This window comes from Camelina sativa, chromosome 9, assembly GCF_000633955.1.
Source record: "Camelina sativa cultivar DH55 chromosome 9, Cs, whole genome shotgun sequence".
In the NCBI taxonomy this organism is placed as follows: Eukaryota; Viridiplantae; Streptophyta; class Magnoliopsida; order Brassicales; family Brassicaceae; genus Camelina; species Camelina sativa.
Genome location: NC_025693.1, coordinates 31,651,625 through 31,672,350, shown reverse-complemented (window position 1 = coordinate 31,672,350; position 20,726 = coordinate 31,651,625). Strand labels below are relative to the sequence as shown.

General features: G+C 33.9%; 5 protein-coding genes across 13 annotated transcripts; 1 reads left to right on the top strand and 4 right to left on the bottom strand.

Moving 5' to 3' along the window:
- LOC104713482 lies at nucleotides 1–1,940 on the bottom strand. Of its 7 annotated transcripts, none has more exons than XR_755640.1 (6): nucleotides 1,815–1,940; nucleotides 1,536–1,698; nucleotides 1,245–1,418; nucleotides 1,060–1,146; nucleotides 402–817; nucleotides 1–18 (listed from the first exon to the last, which is right to left on the bottom strand). XR_755640.1 is itself a non-coding variant. In XM_010430612.1 (6 exons), the coding sequence occupies exons 2-5, from the start codon at nucleotides 1,686–1,688 to the stop codon at nucleotides 275–277; spliced, it is 585 nt and encodes a 194-aa protein (XP_010428914.1). In that variant the 5' UTR covers nucleotides 1,689–1,698; nucleotides 1,815–1,940; the 3' UTR covers nucleotides 1–18; nucleotides 230–274. The 7 variants fall into 7 exon arrangements, 6 of the variants coding, with proteins under 6 accessions (XP_010428914.1, XP_010428919.1, XP_010428916.1 ...); XM_010430612.1 differs by having other exon boundaries at nucleotides 230–445; XM_010430617.1 differs by having other exon boundaries at nucleotides 402–445.
- Nucleotides 3,787–8,136, top strand: LOC104713479 (probable beta-D-xylosidase 7). Of its 3 annotated transcripts, XM_010430607.2 has the most exons (6): nucleotides 3,787–4,241; nucleotides 4,425–4,727; nucleotides 5,090–5,259; nucleotides 5,353–5,402; nucleotides 6,547–7,356; nucleotides 7,431–8,136. In XM_010430607.2, the coding sequence occupies exons 1-6, from the start codon at nucleotides 3,855–3,857 to the stop codon at nucleotides 8,009–8,011; spliced, it is 2,301 nt and encodes a 766-aa protein (XP_010428909.1). In that variant the 5' UTR covers nucleotides 3,787–3,854; the 3' UTR covers nucleotides 8,012–8,136. The 3 variants fall into 3 exon arrangements, with proteins under 3 accessions (XP_010428909.1, XP_010428911.1, XP_010428910.1); XM_010430609.2 differs by lacking the exon at nucleotides 5,353–5,402 and having other exon boundaries at nucleotides 6,497–7,356; XM_010430608.2 differs by lacking the exons at nucleotides 3,787–4,241; nucleotides 4,425–4,727; nucleotides 5,090–5,259; nucleotides 5,353–5,402 and adding exons at nucleotides 5,524–5,871; nucleotides 6,234–6,403 and having other exon boundaries at nucleotides 6,497–7,356.
- LOC104713480 (2,3-bisphosphoglycerate-dependent phosphoglycerate mutase) lies at nucleotides 8,086–10,130 on the bottom strand. Its single transcript, XM_010430610.2, has 8 exons — nucleotides 9,874–10,130; nucleotides 9,515–9,748; nucleotides 9,193–9,416; nucleotides 9,000–9,118; nucleotides 8,755–8,911; nucleotides 8,567–8,668; nucleotides 8,361–8,480; nucleotides 8,086–8,265 (listed from the first exon to the last, which is right to left on the bottom strand). Exons 2-8 carry the CDS (start codon nucleotides 9,732–9,734, stop codon nucleotides 8,218–8,220), a joined length of 990 nt encoding a protein of 329 aa, XP_010428912.1. The 5' UTR covers nucleotides 9,735–9,748; nucleotides 9,874–10,130; the 3' UTR covers nucleotides 8,086–8,217.
- LOC104713478 (major pollen allergen Lol p 11-like) lies at nucleotides 12,225–13,428 on the bottom strand. Its single transcript, XM_010430606.2, has 2 exons — nucleotides 13,089–13,428; nucleotides 12,225–12,733 (listed from the first exon to the last, which is right to left on the bottom strand). Exons 1-2 carry the CDS (start codon nucleotides 13,252–13,254, stop codon nucleotides 12,384–12,386), a joined length of 516 nt encoding a protein of 171 aa, XP_010428908.1. The 5' UTR covers nucleotides 13,255–13,428; the 3' UTR covers nucleotides 12,225–12,383.
- On the bottom strand, nucleotides 18,051–19,357 carry LOC104713477. The gene is made up of 2 exons (XM_010430605.1): nucleotides 18,904–19,357; nucleotides 18,051–18,467 (listed from the first exon to the last, which is right to left on the bottom strand). The coding sequence occupies exons 1-2, from the start codon at nucleotides 19,233–19,235 to the stop codon at nucleotides 18,311–18,313; spliced, it is 489 nt and encodes a 162-aa protein (XP_010428907.1). The 5' UTR covers nucleotides 19,236–19,357; the 3' UTR covers nucleotides 18,051–18,310.

Genomic DNA, 20,726 nt, shown 5'->3' with positions numbered 1-20,726 from the left:
CCACACCAAGTTCCTCAGCTGTAAAAAATGTGACAATCGAGATTAGGAATCTCACATAAGACACCACTGGTCATCTTAGACAGAAGAAATAAAGAAGAGAACATGCAAGTTTTCACACAAAACACAAACCAAGAAGGAAACAAAGCAACCGTTTAAGTTATCAAATATGAACTTCAAAACTAATATCTATAATGTCAATTTTTTTTGATTAATGGTTTAGAGAAGAGACCTATGAATCAACTGTGCACAGGAACAAAAATAAGAGAAATGCAAATCACACTGAAGCACTCGTAGAAATGCAGAAATATGTGATTAAGCTGAAACAAAATGATTCTCTGCAAGAAAGAAGGATGACAAAGTTAGAGAGTCCTTGTAGATGTGCCAAAAAATTCCTACCATACCATATTAACAAAGGTTTCCTTAAGGCGCCAGCTGCTCTCCCAACCTGTTTAAGAAAGGTTAAGGCATATATAGTAATTGTTTCTCAAATGCAGCAGAGTTAGCGACAAGTCTTTCTATACAGTTCCCGATGGTCTAACAATGGACACTGAGCAAGGGAATCTTAATACACTCTGTGACTATAATTTCTAGGCGTATGAAGCTCTATGAGAAATGTTAAAGAGTTGCCTCGACCAGTTAGAGTTAGATTTATCAACTCTGCTTAGACCATCCCAGACACAGATAATGACACTTTTTTTTGAATAAGTTAGAACCTTACACAGCATTATTGTACCTGAGTAAATATCGAATCTAAACTATTATATATAGAGAATTTAGGAACGAGCAGGTTTAAATTTAAGCACCCTTGAAGATTTATCTGCAAAAGAAAAGGTTTTGGTGGTGTGAATCAACACCCCAGCTGCAGAGCTGAGGGTCGGAACATTGAACATTAAGAAAACAGGAAGAGGACAACAGTTTTGAACTGCCATCTTCTATGAATGTTCAAGAGTTGCAGACTCGATTAATAAACACAAGAGTAAATTGTAAATAGACTCTAGACCATCAAGTAACAGAGTATGCCACACATTGCAAAACATAGTAAAAAGAAAATCCCTTTACCTGAAAATGTGCAATAGTGGACTTGACAAGCCTTGTGTTGAACTGAAAGCCATAAAAGTTTTTCCCTTTCTCTACTTGCAAGCATTCCTGTCAGATATAACATAATACCAATGATCATGATCATGAACATAAAAAACTGACTAAAAAAAATCAGAAATCTTTTAATATAGTTGCCAGAACAAAACCTTATCAAGGTGTAGTCGTGATCGATGGAGGCTCTCAAAGTTTTTATATTGTAGCAATCTATTCTCACGGTATCTATCTCTAGTGTAATTCAGCCTCTCCCATGGAATCCCTTGAATATCTTTTCCATTCCTAGCTTCTAACGCTGACGTATCATTGTTCAACTTACTCTGCGTCTAAGGAAAAAAACAACATAACACAGCTTACTCTACCTTTTAATTTATTCATCACATCACATCACATCACAGCCTTTTGTTTAAAACAGAGCAGAATAGTCAGAGTATATATCATACCAGCTCGAAATCGGAGTCCATGTAATCAGAATCAGAATCAGAATCAGAATCACTCGTGACAACTACCTCTCCAAAGGGTGGTTCATCATCGTCGAAATCAGCGTGGAAGTCATCAACGAGGTACTCGAGATCAGAGTTGTCGAAAATATCCATCTTTAAAAACCTAGTCAAATCGAACAACGACCAAAAAATATATATATAAATAAAAACCGTATAAAAACAGCTAACAAAATCGCATAATAGAACAGAAAGAGGGAAACAAAACATATGTGTTGTAACCTGCTGTAGAGAGAATGGGTGAAGGAAGGAGAGAAGATCAAAGGCTTTTTGTGTGGTGGTTTAAGCAAAAGAAACGGTGGGGATGGAGTTAAAAGAGACCTTCCTTAAGCTTTTACTTATATATATAACCAACGGTGGAAGGAATTGAGACCGGTTATTCTAAATACGACAAGGTTTCCGTGGGTCCGGTTAACTAAGAGCCTGTAAATTAACCAAAAAAAAAAAAACAAACCTGTCTCTTATGTAATATTTGATCTGTTTTTTCTTAGTGATGTCAACATATTAAAAGCCAAATTGTTGTTTGGTTTTTTCTTTAGTATATACCATCTGAATTAAATGTAATATGTCCCAGACGTCGGGTTGAGAGTTGAGAGACTCACTGGACACATTTAACCTAACAAAATATCTGAATTTTCTACTAGTGAGAAAATAATGGGAAATGAGACAAGAGTCAGACAATTTTAATGAACACGAAAAGATTAGGGATGGATGAAGAGGACTTTAGCCTAAAGAGTAAAGACCACGAGGAAATATTCAAACAAAATTGTAATAAAAATAAGGCTCTTCTTTGTTGTTACTGTCACACACTCTTTGGAACGTGGCTTTCGTAGTCTACCGACATCTCAGTCTCCTTAATGGGCAATTTCGTCAGTTCATAAAAATACCCCTTCTTTGTTTTTTAGTCCTCAAGCCGCGGCTACGTAGTACGTACGACGAGCTTATATTATAATATCGTCACGAGGACTGATGATATACGTTTACCATGCCTGCCACGTGTCTTCATAAATTTTTGCAAGGGCTTAGCTTCCTCCACGTGGCACTAAGCTGCTTTGAGTTTTTGATTCTCTCTATCAGAAACTACCTAACAAAAAAACAAACGAAAAGTTTAAAATTTAAACGCAACTGTTATTTCTGAACATGTTAGAATTGTGTGAGATTTTGACTTCAAATAAAAACTTCTACAAAGCTCCTTACACCAAACACTTAGCTGAGACAGAAACAAATAATATTATCTTATCTACTAACAACTGATTCATTAATTGTTTGAAACCGACTATTTTTATCCAGTCAAATCTAATTACGTGACCAGATAAAACTCGGATAGATCATCACAATTAGGTTTCATTTCATTGTGACAAACGGCTTGAAACGATAAGTTGATGTTATTATAATTATTGTTATCCATTTTCACTTTTTGTGGTTGGTTGGACGGTTAATTTTGTTGTATACTTTTTCTATCAATTCTTGTCTCTTGGATAACATAGATAAAAGGACTATTACAATATTTGATTACCAAAACGTTCTGATGGACTAAATGGGACTAATCCTAAATTTCATAACCTAAAGCAAAATCTAGTTGAAGAAACATTATTGGGTTTTAGGCCCATAATAGAAAGAGTTATCTGAAAGTCATTTTTTTTTTTTGGGACAAACAGATATTGAGAAGTCACAATATTAAGTTGGAGTTATTGGTTTGAGATTTGAATAGAGTTTTAAAGATTTTAAATGTTAGGTGTAATCTGTTGTTATTAGATCAAGATTTTGTTAAACTCTGTTAAACTTTAGTGCTATTAATCATTTAAAATCTTAACAAATTTGAGTTATTGGATTCAAGACTTTTATAAAGTCATTAAAAGTTTTGGGTTATTCAATTAAAACAAAAGAATCTAGGATTGTTAATGAGTTTAATTATTATGTTATTGGTTCATGATTTTAAACACTTTTTTTATATTTCTTTATAAAATAAAGTCATGGAAAGTATCACAAAAATACATGATTGTTTGGAATACTTTACAAGATTTTAGAAAACTAATCAACAAAATTCTCTAGCAATCTTTAACAATCTTTAACTTATTCACTTATGATGATTTTGTTAAACTTTTCTAAAATTTTGATAAATAGAGATATATAATTTGAACAAAAAAAATAAAAAAAAATAGAAAGATATAATTAATAAGACAAGAGAAGAAGAGTCTCTGACACACTCTCACACAGTACTCATCAGTTCCTCATCTTTACCTTTTCCGCAATTTCGGAGCCATGGCTAAACTGTTTCTTCTTCTCCTCTTCTTGTTCTTCTACCATTGCGTCAACTCAGCTCCTCCGCCGCACGCCTGTGACCCTTCGAACCCAACCACGAAACTCTACCAGTTCTGCCGCACTGAACTCCCAGTGAACAAACGAGCGCGTGATCTCGTCTCCAGGCTAACCGTAGACGAGAAGATCTCTCAGCTGGTGAATACAGCTCCAGGGATACCGCGTCTTGGAGTTCCCGCGTACGAATGGTGGTCGGAGGCTTTACACGGCGTAGCCGGTGTCGGTCCAGGTATCCGGTTTAACGGAACGGTTAAAGCAGCCACTAGTTTCCCTCAAGTCATCTTAACCGCTGCTTCTTTCGATTCCTATGAATGGTTCCGCATTGCTCAAGTTCGTTTCTTCTCTCTCTCTCTGTGTTTTATTTAATCAATTTAATAATCTGCCTTAATTAAAATGTTACTTTAGTCTAGCAAGAATTAATTATTTCTAATTAATATCGAAGTTTACTACTAAAATCCAATTATTTGTTTGTTATTAATAAGAATGTATGTGTTTGTATTGAGGTGTTTTCAGGTAATAGGAAGGGAAGCAAGAGGAGTGTATAACGCAGGGCAAGCCAAAGGGATGACATTTTGGGCACCAAACATTAACATATTTAGGGATCCACGGTGGGGAAGAGGCCAAGAGACTCCAGGCGAGGATCCTATGATGACCGGATCTTACGCTGTGGCTTACGTCAGAGGACTACAAGGTGACTCTTTCGACGGTCGTAAAAGTCTCGCCGGTCATCTCCAAGCCTCCGCTTGTTGTAAGCATTTCACTGCTTATGATCTTGACCGTTGGAATGGTATCACTCGCTACGTTTTCAATGCTCAGGTTAATTAATTTCTTCTCTTAATTAGTTCACTTTTTTTTTGCAATGCTTTAGTTACTTCTTTTGACTCATCTTTTCCATTTTTGATATGTTTTATTATCCTAAAGTGTAGTCTTCAAAGTGGAATTTGTTACATAATGCCGTTTTAATAGTTTATAAATCATTTCTTCACTGTGTACTCTCTTTATGTCTTGTCATTAATTATGTGATAATCTTTTTGTCTTGTCACGAATATGTACTTTGATTATCATTACATAAACTAATCTTCATGTTGACAAAGTTTTCAAACTATATTCTTCCCATTAAAAAGTACATACAGTAGACACTGTTAAATTATTGATTCTCGTTTTTGGTTTTTAAAAAGGTGAGTCTGGCTGACCTGGCGGAGACGTACCAACCACCGTTCAAGAAATGCGTAGAAGAAGGCAGAGCCAGTGGTGTCATGTGTTCTTATAACCGAGTCAACGGCATTCCCACTTGCGCTGACCCAAATCTCTTGACTCAAACCGCTCGTGGCCTCTGGCGTTTTCAAGGGTTCGTTCCTCTCTCTACTTCGTTTTACTCGCCTCCTTTTTAATCAACACCACTCTTATTTGACAAAACAGAACTGGCTCTGTTTTTTTTCAGATACATTACTTCAGATTGTGACGCTGTCTCGATCATCCATGATGCTCAAGGCTACNGTGTTTTATTTAATCAATTTAATAATCTGCCTTAATTAAAATGTTACTTTAGTCTAGCAAGAATTAATTATTTCTAATTAATATCGAAGTTTACTACTAAAATCCAATTATTTGTTTGTTATTAATAAGAATGTATGTGTTTGTATTGAGGTGTTTTCAGGTAATAGGAAGGGAAGCAAGAGGAGTGTATAACGCAGGGCAAGCCAAAGGGATGACATTTTGGGCACCAAACATTAACATATTTAGGGATCCACGGTGGGGAAGAGGCCAAGAGACTCCAGGCGAGGATCCTATGATGACCGGATCTTACGCTGTGGCTTACGTCAGAGGACTACAAGGTGACTCTTTCGACGGTCGTAAAAGTCTCGCCGGTCATCTCCAAGCCTCCGCTTGTTGTAAGCATTTCACTGCTTATGATCTTGACCGTTGGAATGGTATCACTCGCTACGTTTTCAATGCTCAGGTTAATTAATTTCTTCTCTTAATTAGTTCACTTTTTTTTTGCAATGCTTTAGTTACTTCTTTTGACTCATCTTTTCCATTTTTGATATGTTTTATTATCCTAAAGTGTAGTCTTCAAAGTGGAATTTGTTACATAATGCCGTTTTAATAGTTTATAAATCATTTCTTCACTGTGTACTCTCTTTATGTCTTGTCATTAATTATGTGATAATCTTTTTGTCTTGTCACGAATATGTACTTTGATTATCATTACATAAACTAATCTTCATGTTGACAAAGTTTTCAAACTATATTCTTCCCATTAAAAAGTACATACAGTAGACACTGTTAAATTATTGATTCTCGTTTTTGGTTTTTAAAAAGGTGAGTCTGGCTGACCTGGCGGAGACGTACCAACCACCGTTCAAGAAATGCGTAGAAGAAGGCAGAGCCAGTGGTGTCATGTGTTCTTATAACCGAGTCAACGGCATTCCCACTTGCGCTGACCCAAATCTCTTGACTCAAACCGCTCGTGGCCTCTGGCGTTTTCAAGGGTTCGTTCCTCTCTCTACTTCGTTTTACTCGCCTCCTTTTTAATCAACACCACTCTTATTTGACAAAACAGAACTGGCTCTGTTTTTTTTCAGATACATTACTTCAGATTGTGACGCTGTCTCGATCATCCATGATGCTCAAGGCTACGCCAAAACCCCTGAAGACGCCGTGGCTGACGTCCTCAAAGCTGGCATGGACGTAAACTGTGGATCATACTTACAGAAACACACCAAATCAGCTCTTCAACAGAAGAAAGTGTCGGAATATGACATTGACAGAGCTCTCCTCAATCTCATCTCTGTTAGGATTCGTCTCGGTCTCTTTAACGGCGATCCAACCAAACTGCCATACGGAAACATTAGTCCTAACGAAGTTTGTGCTCCGGCTCATCAAGCTTTAGCACTCGAAGCCGCTCGTAACGGTATAGTTCTCTTGAAGAACAATCTTAAACTCCTTCCTTTATCTAAAGCCTCTCCGTCGTTAGCTGTGATCGGTCCAAACGCTTACGCCGCTAAAACGCTTCAAGGAAACTACGCTGGTCCGCCTTGCAAGACTGTGACTCCTCTTGACGCCTTACGAGGTTATGTTAAAAACGCTGTTTACCACCAAGGATGTGATTCCGTGGCTTGCTCTAACGCTGCCATTAACCAGGCGGTTGCAGTCGCGAGAAATGCTGATCATGTGGTCATGATCATGGGACTAGACTTGACTCAAGAGAAAGAAGATTTGGACCGCGTGAGCCTCAGTCTTCCAGGGAAGCAACAAGAGCTTATAACGAGCGTTGCAAATGCAGCCAAGAAACCTGTGGTTCTGGTTCTGATCTGTGGTGGTCCTGTTGATGTTTCATTTGCTACGAATAATAATAAAATCGGAAGCATTATATGGGCTGGTTATCCTGGAGAAGCCGGAGGGACTGCTCTTGCTGAAATCATATTTGGAGATCACAATCCTGGTGAGTCTTTCTTCTTCTTCTTCTTCTTCAAACAGTTAGTGAAAAAGCTTATGTTTTGTATTGTGGTGTTTTAGGAGGGAGATTACCTGTGACTTGGTATCCTCAGAGCTTTGTGAATGTGAAGATGACAGACATGAGAATGAGGTCTGCAACAGGATACCCAGGAAGGACTTACAAGTTCTATAAAGGACCCAAAGTGTTTGAGTTCGGACATGGTCTCAGCTACTCAAAATACTCTTACCAGTTCAAGCATCCGGCTGAAATGAGTCTCTACTTGAACCAAACTAAAGTTCAAACCAACTCGGATTCTGTTAGATACGCTCTGGTTTCTGAAATGGAGAAACAAGGTTGCAATGTAGCCAAGACGAAGGTCACTGTTACTGTGGAGAATCAAGGAGAGATGGCAGGGAAACATCCGGTTCTGATGTTTGCGAGACACGAAAGAGGAGGAGAAGACGGGAAACGCGCAGAGAAACAGCTTGTCGGGTTTAAGAGCATTGTGCTAAGTAATGGAGAGAAAGCGGAGATGGAGTTTGAGATTGGTCTTTGTGAACATTTGAGCAGAGCTAATGAAGTTGGACTTATGGTTGTTGAAGAAGGAAAGTATTTCTTAACCGTTGGAGATTCAGAGCTTCCACTTACTGTTAACGTCTGAATCTGGAAAAAAAATATAAAAAGACACTTCTTTTGAATTGGCTTTTTTTTTTAATTTGAAATAACATCCAAATATGCAACAAATGTGCTTTGTGTATCTAATAAAGATTTAAAACTGTTCAAATTGTCGTTATGTCACTACATAAGAGCTAAGCAAGTGAAACACAAAAAAAAGAACTGATTTTTTTCTGGAAGACATTATTATTATTAGTTAAGAGACGCCTCATCAAGCTTCTCTCTGTATTGTGCCAGTCTCTGAAACCAAGAAGCATTATTATATCAGCAAACTCATAACAATGGAGAGATAAAGAAGATGAAGAAACAGTTGGGTTTGGTTTGGTTTGGTTTACCTTGGTATAAGCATAGACACCAGCTTCAGTAGGACCAACCGGGCTTCCTCGTTTCATGAATTTTCCATCTTTGAAGATGTAGAGCAATGGTATACCCGTTGATAAGTCTAGAGTTGTAACCTGAGAAAAATCAAAACATAAGTTTCAGCAACTCCGCAACACACAATGATCAAAATGACTGAACTAGAACCAGAATGTTTTGTTACCTCCTGAGAAGTTAAATCATCCAGATACATAATGATAGATCGCAATGAGTTCCCATGAGCAGCAATCATTACGTTGTTCCCGGATGCAAGCTCGGGTTTGATCTGCATAAGGATTTCAGACATCAGCATAAAGCATTACGTTTTAAGTAAGGGGAAAATAGAAGAGCCTCTCTCATATTCATTCATACATTGTCTTCAAAATAAGCCACTGCTCTCTCAGCACACATCTCCAAGCTCTCGCCTTTAGGAGGAGGGATTTCGTAACTCCTACGCCATTCGTGAACTTGTTCTGTTCCATATCTTTCCGCTGTTTCTTTCTTGTTCAAACCCTGCAATTCTCCATACCTGACTCAAGAACAAAAGTTGGAAATTTAACACATCAAATTCGTAGACATAAGAAGAAACACAAGAGAAGTGGCAATTTGGTTTTTACATTCTCTCATTCAGCTGCCAAGCAGCTATGACCGGGATAGATTGTTTTCTAGTTTCTTCGCTGAACACATGACTCCAAGTTTTAGCCTTTACACTCTCATTATGCAAGATGATTGGAACCTATAGAGAAACTAACACAAGTCAGATACAGAGCAATCTACTGACAAAAGCAATATTAAAAACTATTTAGTAACCTTCTTGCGGCGATGCTGAGTCATAGCAAGCATTGCGGTCATCTGAGCACGGATCAAAGAAGAAGTGAAGATCAAATCTACAGGAATGTTGCTAATCTTCTTCCCAGCTTCAATAGCTTCTCCCACACCTTTCTGAGTCAATGGCACATCAACACAACCCGTGAACAGATTCTTCTCATTCCATAACGATTCTCCATGCCTAATCAATATCAAAGCAGCTTCATCTAACAAAAAAACATAGGAAAGCAAACAAGTACTTTAAATTCAATGTTTCTCTTTTCTCTTAATATAAAATGAGACCAAAGAACAAAAAGCAACATACTTGATTTCTTCTTGGATTCAAAAGGTTTGTTCTTGGAAGGAGAAGACAAGACAGTGTTGTCAATGACCTGAGATGATGCAGCTGCTTCAATCTTGAACCTTTTTGGACTAAGTTTCATGGGTACATTCAAAGGCTCCTTTTGAAAAAGAGAAGCTTTGAAAGGTCTATTATGAGAGACAATAGACCCGATCGCTTGGTGAGACATAGTCGTAGTAGCCATTTCTCAGAAAATTCCTTAAAAAATAATCAAAAAGGGTTTTAATTCTCTATAAACTTTAGGCAGTAATCAAGAAACGTAAAAGCTAAACTGATTAAAGATCTCAAATTCGATAACTGTAGGCTATATAGCATTAACATACCTGTTCTAATAAAAAAAAAGCTATGGCGACGAAACCAAAGATGGACAAATGAGAAGAATTGAGTACACGTCGATTTCACTAAATCGTTTTGATTCGAAAGATTATATAGGGGGGGAGTTGTGGCGAAGAATGAAAAAATCTCTCCTTTTATGTCTTTTGCGTGTATAAAAGAGACAAGTTGTAATGGGAACACGACGAGGAGAGGGTTGTTGATGTTGTGAAGGAGGCGTTTTGTCGATTTGGGTTTCGTATTTAATTATTTTAGGGTTTATTGTTTTTTTTTTTTTTTGCTTGTATATAGCTTTCTTGACTGCGACGAACTGGGTTTGACATTTGGCAATTTCCAGTTATGTTTCACCTTTCAGGTTTTCTCTGCCTATTTGGCCCTTTCTGCAATATTTCATGATTCTTTTTTTGTTTTTGGTTATTTTTTTTTCTAGTTTATTTAATGTGATGTTTTTTTACTGTCTTTTACGATTATTTTACAATACAGTAAAACCTCTATAAATTAATAAGGTCAGGACCATGAAATTTTATTAATTTATAGAGGTTTAATTTATCGATAAATTAATAATTATTAATTTATCGATAAATTAATATTTTATTAATTTATGAAGAGATTTTCTCATTTTCATAATAAAAATTTCTATTACAAAATAAGACACTTTGTTATCATTCACATTTTTAAAGAATTTTCTTAATTTATAATTTTGGTTATTGTAATAAGATGAATATCAATTTTTTAATAGATTATCTAGGTAAAAATGAGAAATGTTAGAAGTTTGGAGTTTAGAAAAAATTGTTATTATTATCCTTCATGGTAATGATGAAGTCGCATAAGATATTACAGTACTTTTAAAATCAATTATTAAAGAAGTAATTACCGCATCTATGACTCTTCACAATTTATGGATGTGATTTGAAAATACAACAATGAAAAAATTAGAGATGAGCTCTAACAAAGATGCAAATTCAAGAATAGACAAACAACAATAGAGTCATATTTCACTAGATTTTCTTATATATATATATATATATATATAAGTTTATATGATTATTAATTTATAATATTGATGAGACTATATTTTTACATAGGATTTCCAAAAAAATTATTATTTTATTATTTTATCGAAATGTGTCATTTTTTACACCGGCTTAACTCGGGACCGGAAGAATTTATTAATTTATAGCGAGTATTAATTTAAAGAGTATTAATTTATAGAGGTTCTACTGTAGTAATACTGACTACGGATCGAAATGGGAGTATGAAATTAAGTAAATTAAATATATAATTTTATAAAATATATAAAATAAATAAATTTTCTAACTATTATTTTGTAACAAACAAATCCAAATTTACGTAAATATTATGAAGTAAAAAAATTAGTGTGAACATATTATTCTAATTTTTTCTAGAATTAGAATAATATGTAATTGGTGTGATGTAATTTTCTCTAGAAATTATGGCACCAGAAATATAGAAAAATTAGTGTGAACATATTATTTTTACTGCAGAAAGATGAATCTTTGATGAGTTGATCTCTAGTCTAAATTGGTGTGCTGATATAACAACTTACTTAAGCTTCTTTTTTCTTAAATTTATATATTATGGGGTATTGAGTTTGGTGATGTATTTTTTAGCTTGTTGGGGGTTGGTCAATGTGAAATTAAAGTTTGCTTTAAGTTTTTTTTCCGCAACAACCATTGGTGAATGGTGATGATGGTATACAGTGTATACTTTGTAGTTTGTAGCCTTAACTATATGGAAATTTGTTTCACTTTTATTTCCAACAGGATGTAACTAACCGGGTGCTCAGGTTAATGCTCGCTGTGAAATTTTTTGATTTTTTACAGTCCTAGTGTATATATATTTGAGACTATGACTATCTGTGTAGCCTTTGTATGTGATGGTTAATGATGTGTTTTGCCAATTTTCTTTACCAGGGGATGATATTTTATGATCAAAGATGAAGACGTAAGCTTTTTTAGCTTCTGCGTTTCTCATAATCAGTCACGTTTGCTTAGTTAGCATCCAAAACAGATAAGAAAAGGATGTAATTAATGTTTGTATAGCTTCGTTTTCTTTGTACTTTCATTTTACATAACGAAATGAAAACTAACAAGAGTATATAATGCGTGTTATACTACTTATACATACCTTTTAACTCTTCATATATAATTACTACAACTTCTAAAACTTATTATGCCTGCATAATATATACAGTAGTAAATATGTAAGAAGGCGGAAGCCATGATCGGACGAAGAATGAAGAGTTGTTTTTAAAATAAAAAGACACTTCCTAAGGAAGGAAATGACGCATCAATATATATATATAAGAAGAAGAACAGAGTTTCCGATAACCAGAGTCATCATCACATCATCTAAGACAGATAAGTAAAATCAAACAAATACAAATTTATATCGCTCCTTCATAACCCCGAAACTCATTCGTTAAATGAAAAAAAAGAACAGCAAATCATAAGATTAAAGAGATAAGAGAGATGATGATTTAGAGATGGCTTTTAATATCATCCTCGTCTTCATCAACCATGTACTTCTGAAAGAGTGCAGAGCAGAAGATATCGCTCACGTCTTTCTCGAATCCCATGTTGTTGGCATGTCTGATCTGCGAGGCAATGCCACTGTAATGGTTCAAGATCACACGAGACTTTTCGCGTCCGACGGAGATCTTACCGCAGCTTTTGTCAGAGCTTTTCACAAGCAGAACATCACACATTTCGTCCTTGTGATCGTCGTGGACAACGAACTTGTAGTTTCCTTTTTTGTCTGATACAGCCACGTCTGTGTATACCTCTTCCATTGTCTGTCTGTGTTTGCACACAAGCTTCACAGTTGCACCTGTGTTTATATAGCAAAGAAACGAACATTACCACCACAATCAAGATCTGTAAACTTCAAGACAAACAAAAAAAAACAAGTTTTTTACTCTGTTTTGTTCTTGAAACAGATCAAGATTCTTAAAACACAACATCAAGAATCAAATCAACTATGTAGTTAGTAGTAAACTTCAGATCCAGATCTAGAACAATAACACTACGAGCATAGAGAATCGAACTACAAGTAAAGATCCATAAAGGTTCAAGATTTCAGAAGTCAGATCTAAAAACGAATACTTTAGAATCAAGAAATCAAAAACACTTGCTTCAGATCTGGAAGCAGAAACTAAGGATTATAGAGAGAGGGACATAGATACCGGGGATGAAGTAGGAGGACTCAGGAGTCTCGAAGCCGAATTTGCAAGTGTCACAGTAAGTGCGACCTTCAACCACCATTGTATTCTTACCAATACTTCCCCTCCTTGCGGCCACGGCAATCGCCGGCAAGATGCAAAGAACCAACAACATCACCAGTTTCGCCATTTTTTCGATTCTAGAGAGAGAGACAACTAATGGGGTTTTTGGAGTGAGAAGGAAGGAAATGAAGATGGTGAGAAATTTAAGACAGTAGTGGAGGAGCGAATCTAGTAGGCACAAGAAGAAGGAAGATGATGAAAGCGCGTGAGATCAGATCAGCCCACACCGTTATAAAGAAAAACTAATCTATGTTTTGTTATCGTAGTTTTAATATGAGAGCAGGGGTATTTTCGTCAGTTTAGTATAAGATTATGATAACGTGGCGCTATGTTATTGGATAGTAAATGAGATGGCAAAAGTGAGAAAAAAGGCGGTGCGTTTGCGTGATTGCAGCTGGATGGATAGTAGTAGTAGTGGTTTTGTTTAAACTCTCTCTGTCGGTGCTCACATGCAAGAAAAGCATCAAAAACCAACAAAAATTAAATGTTCTCTTTTAAGAAAAGGCCAAAACAACGATTATTATTTGAGATTATTAATAAATAAATAAAAACTTAGTTAAGATCCATTGTATGTTTCCTTGGATCTCTTATTGGCCCATTATGTCGCAAACATTTTCAGCTCTAACAAAGCCTTTTTTACTCATTCAGTATGTGGGATCAGTGTGATTCATTATGTGTGTAGCCTACTGCTATGCATTCAAATTGATTCATTACCCTAACCTTTTGGGCTTTGTTAACTTTTTTTGGTTATCACCAATTGCAGTTTGCAAGTTTTGTAATCATATTCCTTTATTTTTTGAATTTTTTGGTTATATAATGTAACAGTATATTTTTAAATTAGGTAAAAACTGAAAACTAAAAGCGGAAACTCTTAACATATATAGGTCCCTGATTGTGGTTTTCAGATATGATTTGAGAAAGATATCGATAAAAACTACAATGTAGACATACGATTCCAATAGTGAAAGCATATTTGAAATCATCACACTCCTATCAAATCGCAGGCGGCAGTTCGTCTCTAAAGACAAACTATAAGACGAATATATCCTTTTATATACATACGTATTCAAACCATTCTAGTGCTTTGTGTGGTTGTAAAAATAAATAGAGTTCATATTTTAGTTATTATACAGAAAAAAATGTGAGGGACTTTTATACCTAAAGCAAGTGGGGAGAGGCATGAAAGTATAATATCTAAATCAAATCAAGAATCAAAATAATTGAGATACCAATTGAGTATGTTTTTGTTTTATGTATACTCTTAATATATATATATAAAACATACGTGAGATTATTGTTAAAGTCCAATTTAAGAATTAAATGAACAATTTAGAAAGCTATATATGATTCGGACCCTCCCATGAGCTGTTCCCACTTGTCTTTGCTTAATTTGGATGGAAACAATTCGATCCGTAATTCATAAAACGGGCCGACACTACCTGTGATAGATCTAAATAAATAATGTATGAAAAGATCATAACCAAAAAAATTTTAAATCAAAAGTTTCACATAAAGGCGAAAATAACATGCGTGAGTGTTATTTTAGTGTCTTGTCGTAATACAAACGGAAAGATATTAACTTTGATTAAGTTAATATCATCAAAGTTCGACGACGGTAATAATTAACTCCTAAGCACTAACGCCAATTAATAAAATACAGCTTTAGCCTTTCTCAAGTGTACTTAACCTTGTTTTATATCATTAAACCCTATATACAGTATTAGACTCGAAGTAAAAAAGGATCAATGACATTTATTGTACAACTGCTGGATTAGGGAAATTAAAATAATGGATGGCATATTTGCACGTGTACTCCTAATATTCTTATCCCCACACTTACAAATTTTTTTAAAGAATATTAGAATTGTAGAACCATTGAGTAACGGGACAACTTCTTATTTCGTGTCCCCTCCTAAAAAACAAAAACCACTTACATTAACACACATATACATAGCACAAACTCTATTTTATTTAGTAGCCAGCGCCTTATTCGAGCTGTTAGCTCAGACATTTCTTTAGTCATATGATCATTTTGTGAAAATATGCATTCTTGTGTTAACTCTACCTTTTGGAATCTCAGATCAGAAACAAAAATCTTATATAGAAGTTAAATCTTGTATCACAATGGATACATGTAACGTATAATAATGAATCATTTGTGCAGGTTATTGGATTTAAACTATCTCAACTTGTCATTTGTTTTCGGCTTATTCATAAAGTAATTTCAAATTAATAGATAAAGAGCATGCTATTATTTTTTACAAATTCTTACCATCTCCTTTGGTCAAGAAAGATGCCAACAATCTATTTTTTATGGATATTTTGGACTTGTTTAAATAGAGATTTGTGTAGTTTTAAAAAACACTAATTATACAGCTTTTGTTTCGTAAAACAATGATTAAGGAGCGTGAATGCTAGGTTGGAGAGATCAAAGAGACGTTGGAATTCAGATAGTTGGCCAAATTTGATGCTGACACATGCCAATTTGGCCAAGTGGTAGACTATTCTATTACTCACCTCTTGTACGTTAAAATGTTAAATATCAACTTGCTACGACAAAATTTATTCACAAAGCAATCTATATGTGTGATACAAAAAATCCATCCATACCATACGGACATTTTCTGTTTTAACACTTTCATACAAAATACTCCTATAAAGATTTTTTTCTCATGGTAAAATAAAAACAAAACATCAGACTGTGGACTTTCATTTATATTATTCTTTTGCTGCTTAATACTTGCTTAGATACTTGTATAATGTTTTATTTAGTAAGTACAACAAAGTGTAAAAGGGTTTGTGTTAATCATCTTGTTAGAAATGAAAACGAACTACTTTCCAAAAGTTTGTATTTTTTTTTTAAAAAAGGTTATGAAACAAATGGGAAACACAGACAAAAAAAAATTGTCATTAGGAATCTGTCAAAACTGTAACGAACTTTAAAGACAACAAAGAAAAAAAAGAAGAGAATCTATTAAATTTTTCCATTGGGTGGATACTGGGACCATGCTGATTAGGCATGAGATTCCTGACTCGATCAGCATCGTATTTTTAGTTAACTTTTGTCTATTTATATTTATATTTACATTACATATGATAAACATATACTGATATACATATACGAACACCTTATATGCATATATCATCATATGGATACATGCATGTGTGATACATTTTGTGTATAAAAAGTACATAAAGGCAACAGCCAGTACAAACTTATACATCAACTTTAGTTGACCTAGATTGAAAATTTGGAATTAATTCTCCACTAGAATAAACGTTATTCATTCCAGGTTTAATGTTTGAATTTTTTTTTAGGAAAAAAGATGGCTAGCTACATGAAGTATCGGAGAATGCATGGTCACACATGCCAAGTATAATATTGTATCATCAACTACACGAAGTATATGTATTGCATGACCACATGCATGAACTATATGACGTTATGTAGTTAACACCATAGACATACAATCCGGTACACCGGTCGAATGATTCCGGCAAAGACCGACATTGACTCCGGCGTTGACCAACATTGACCAAAAAAAAATTGTATTTTAATATTTTCTATTAAAAAACAAAATAATAAATTATTATATTAAATTATATATGGGCTTTCATGATTAGAAAACACATTCTATTCAATATCTAATTATTTCTATATCTCTAATGTATTCATTCTTATAATTAGTTACTTTTATTTTTGAAGCTAAACTAATAGTTAAATAAAATTATTAATAATTATTTTCAAGAAATATATATATATATATATAAAATATGTAATTATTAATTATTTTATATATATAAATCTCTGATCATCATATTATTTAAAATTTTAAATACTACAAGAATCAATAAAATCAAATTCAACTATTTTCATTAGAAAATAATATGCAAAAGATTTGAGTATATGACTCTTTACTTTAAAATTTGCATGGTAAAGAGTATACAAAATTTTAGATACTCTTTGGTATAAAAAAAATTTACATACTCCTAATAACATGTAAACAATAACAAAAAAATTAACACTATTTACTTTTAATAGATAAAATATAATGATACATAATTATTTTCAATATATAATATAAGGGCATTTGCAAAAATCCTCTTATTCTATATCCTTTTGCAAACATATCCTAAAATCAAGATAAAATCTATTAATATCTTGAAAATAATTATTAATTATTTTTATTTAACTATTATTTTAGCTTTAAAAAAAAAAATTAATTATAAGAATAAATACATTAGAGATACCTAAGATATTTAGATATTGAATAGAATGTTTTCTAATCATGAAAATTCATAAATAATTTAATATAGTAATTTATTATTTTGTTTTTTCATAGAAAAAAAATTAAAATACAATTTTTTTTGGTCAATGTTGGTCAACGCCGGAGTCAACGTCGGTCTTAGTCGGAATTATTCGACCGGTGTACCGGATTATATGTCTATGGTGTTAACCACATAACGTCATATAGTTCATGCATGTAGTCATGCAATACATATATTTCGTGTAGTTGAGGATACAATATTATACTTGGCATGTGTGACCATGTATTCTCCAATACTTCGTGTAGTTAGTCATCTTTTTTCCTTTTTTTTATATATTTTAAAGAGTATATGTATATGTTTATTACGCTGCCTTTGTATTTCTTAAAACAAGAAATATTTCTTCGTAATCTCCGATGATATAAAACCTATGATACAAAAATATTACAGCTACTATCTTCAATCTCGTTTTGTTTTTATCGTTGATTCTAAAATATCTTGCTCCAATCTCCTAAAATGAAACCTCGCCCACATAAATTCACAGCAAATATGTAATCTTAAATTTTTTGTCATTAAGTACTTAATAAAAGACAAGTCTCTCACATACATTTGATTTTTATTTCAAATAGATCAAAACTTGTAAAATTTGAACCCTCGAAAATCATCTAATTCAAACCACAACACGAGGGTGATTAACACGGTTAATCACAGTTAAGTAACGCATATATAATGCTTTATGTATGTAATCACCCATCATAATCATATACAAACACATAGCATATATATATATAATACCACACATATAATAGAATTTTATATATATATATATATATATATATATATATGAAAATGGGGGATTACACTGCGGCTGCAGCTCTCCCTTTGCCAGGCTTCGCTCTCGCTGGGGCTGCCACGGCCGGTTCTTTCACTGGCGCCGATTTACCCTTCTCTTTCCTCTCATCTTGTGCCATTTGCTCTTGCCTGCACTCTGAGCTACAAAAAGCCTTATCTCCCCTGCCATTTTTAGTCACACACAATTTATTATCATTAATACTCCAATTAAAAACAACATATTAAGTAATTATCATAATTCATTCACATAAGGGATATGTCATTGGAAGCTACTTAGTAAATGATCCCAGTGCACAAAGTGCATTTGCACCATGTCACAATATTTTGGAAAAAAATATAAGGTTTTTAGGTTCTTCAATGTTTCATATTTTGACAGAAAAACCCCAAAATACTGAAAATCTACAAACAAGACCTGTAAATTAGGAAAAAAAAAAAATTTGGCACAAGGTGCAAGAAAAGTTTGAGCCGGCCCTGATTAAATCATAAATATATCAATGTAATTAAGTATAACGTCACGTAAGCAAAATTTACTATTACTACAATCAAAAGTTATGTTATGAAATTTTACAACAGTCAAGATTTGAGAATATATATATACCTATACATGTAGATGTCACGGCCAGGAACAAGAAGACGTTCGCAAAGTGAGCAAGATCTTAAGAAATGTCCAGCGTCGGTGAAATCTCCCGAGTGTCTCCTGAGGTTACCTCTAGGTGAGACCATAGATAAGAGTCGTTGATCTAAGAACCCACGGTTTTGATCAGCGGCTGCTGTTACGTGTTGACCGTTGGAGACGTAAGGTCCTGTTATAACAGGTGGATTCTGTTGATCTGATGTCTCTGATTCGCTTGGAAGGTTGAGATCGAACTTTATCTCTGATAGACTTGTGGTTCTGTTAATCGGTGGTCGTTGTCTCTTTCCAAGCAACATCGTATATTACTTTTTGTTGTGTGTGTCGTGTGTTCTGTTTCTTGGAGCTCTGGACAGAGCAAATCTTGAGAGAAAAAGAGAGAGAGAGAGAGGGAAGAAGAGGAGGGGGAGTGAGGAAGGAGAAGAGCAGGGAAGATAAAGAAGAAACCATAAACTGAGGACTCAATCTAGACCGTTGATTTATCTCATCTTTGTTTTTGTTTTCGTCACGATCATGCCACGTCATGATTCTGATTTTTTAAAAGAACATTTTGCATTAAACTCTGTTTGTACTTTCTAATAATGTAATGTAAAATCATAGAATTCGTGATAATTAGTAGTCGAGCTTGGTTAAAAAAATACATTCGCTGTGTAGATTAGTTTCGAAATGTTTCTGTCCAAATCTCATATTGTAATGATATTTTATGTTGTATTTTTGTTTTGGTAGACAAATCTAAAGCCTATGACTAAAAAACAAATCTAGAAAGAAAAAAAAGAAGTAGTTAAGTTTTTACATAAGCAACTGACTTCTTTAAATAACTTTAATACTATTTCTAAGCATTGATTAGTTTCGATTAAAGACAACAGAGATCTACAATATTGCTAATTTCTAACTAGATTGTTTAACTTGAAAAATCATCGTATTCACTATTCCTCAAAAGTTACAGTTTCTTTCACAGTTACAAAAAAATTCACAAAAAATCATTCCAGAAGGGCCCGTTTAGGGGCCCAACTGGACCCACGAAAATAACAATAATTAACTTTCCACATCATACGATAGTTGCCCCCCAAGAATTATTTGTCGATTTCAAACCCAGTCACTTTCTTCCAAGAAAGTAAAGTCCAAAAAAATATAACAATAATAATTTCAAGAAATAACAAAAAAAAAAAAAATCATTTTCAAATTCTAAAATATATAAAATAAAAAAAAATTTGACATGAAAGAAAAATATAGCTGAAAATTTTGAAAAGGAAATGTAGTTATTTGGTTTGGTTCCTAACGTCTGGGCTACCAAAGAAATGGACCACTTTCTCTTGTGACAACAATGTTTTTAATTTCAATTTGGCCTTTGCAATTTTATAGAGCCTTTCTCTCGTTTCTCCACTTCACATCTCTCCCATCAGATTTCAACATTTTTTTTTTTTTACCTTACTTTTTTAATGTATGACGATTTAATGCCAAAACAATTAAGACTATTCATGGGTTCCTTAAAAAGAAAAATATGTGTGATCGAAAATCACAACAAAAGCTTATGCTGATTGGTGCATTGTGACCTCTTTACACATAAAAATTAGAGACAAAACATAGTGGCACATTGTACCACAATGGTCGGTCTCAACATCGTAGATCTCCATGAGATTTTTCCCATCCTCAATGGTGTTTTTTTCTTCTTCCAAGGTAAATCATAAAACAAAAGTTAAACCTAATTCATTAAATTGGCTATAGAATGTGATAAGAAAAAAAATTTAGTGGTAAATGATAGTAAAATATGAGTGACAGTGAAGATACAA

Coding starts and splice junctions, on each gene's coding strand:
- LOC104713482 (XM_010430612.1), bottom strand. CDS start 1,688: ATGGATATTTTCGACAACTCTGATCTCGAGTACCTCGTTGATGACTTC. Junction 1,419..1,535: donor TGGACTCCGATTTCGAGCTG/GTATGATATATA, acceptor TTTTTTCCTTAG/ACGCAGAGTAAGTTGAACAA. Junction 1,147..1,244: donor CACGACTACACCTTGATAAG/GTTTTGTTCTGG, acceptor TATATCTGACAG/GAATGCTTGCAAGTAGAGAA.
- LOC104713479 (XM_010430609.2), top strand. CDS start 3,855: ATGGCTAAACTGTTTCTTCTTCTCCTCTTCTTGTTCTTCTACCATTGC. Junction 4,728..5,089: donor GCTACGTTTTCAATGCTCAG/GTTAATTAATTT, acceptor GTTTTTAAAAAG/GTGAGTCTGGCTGACCTGGC. Junction 5,260..6,496: donor GGCCTCTGGCGTTTTCAAGG/GTTCGTTCCTCT, acceptor GTTTTTTTTCAG/ATACATTACTTCAGATTGTG.
- LOC104713480 (XM_010430610.2), bottom strand. CDS start 9,734: ATGGCTACTACGACTATGTCTCACCAAGCGATCGGGTCTATTGTCTCT. Junction 8,481..8,566: donor ATGATTTAACTTCTCAGGAG/GTAACAAAACAT, acceptor GATTTTTCTCAG/GTTACAACTCTAGACTTATC. Junction 8,266..8,360: donor GTGTCTATGCTTATACCAAG/GTAAACCAAACC, acceptor TCTTGGTTTCAG/AGACTGGCACAATACAGAGA.
- LOC104713478 (XM_010430606.2), bottom strand. CDS start 13,254: ATGGCGAAACTGGTGATGTTGTTGGTTCTTTGCATCTTGCCGGCGATT. Junction 12,734..13,088: donor GTCCTCCTACTTCATCCCCG/GTATCTATGTCC, acceptor ATATAAACACAG/GTGCAACTGTGAAGCTTGTG.
- LOC104713477 (XM_010430605.1), bottom strand. CDS start 19,235: ATGTTGCTTGGAAAGAGACAACGACCACCGATTAACAGAACCACAAGT. Junction 18,468..18,903: donor CGTGACATCTACATGTATAG/GTATATATATAT, acceptor TAAAAATGGCAG/GGGAGATAAGGCTTTTTGTA.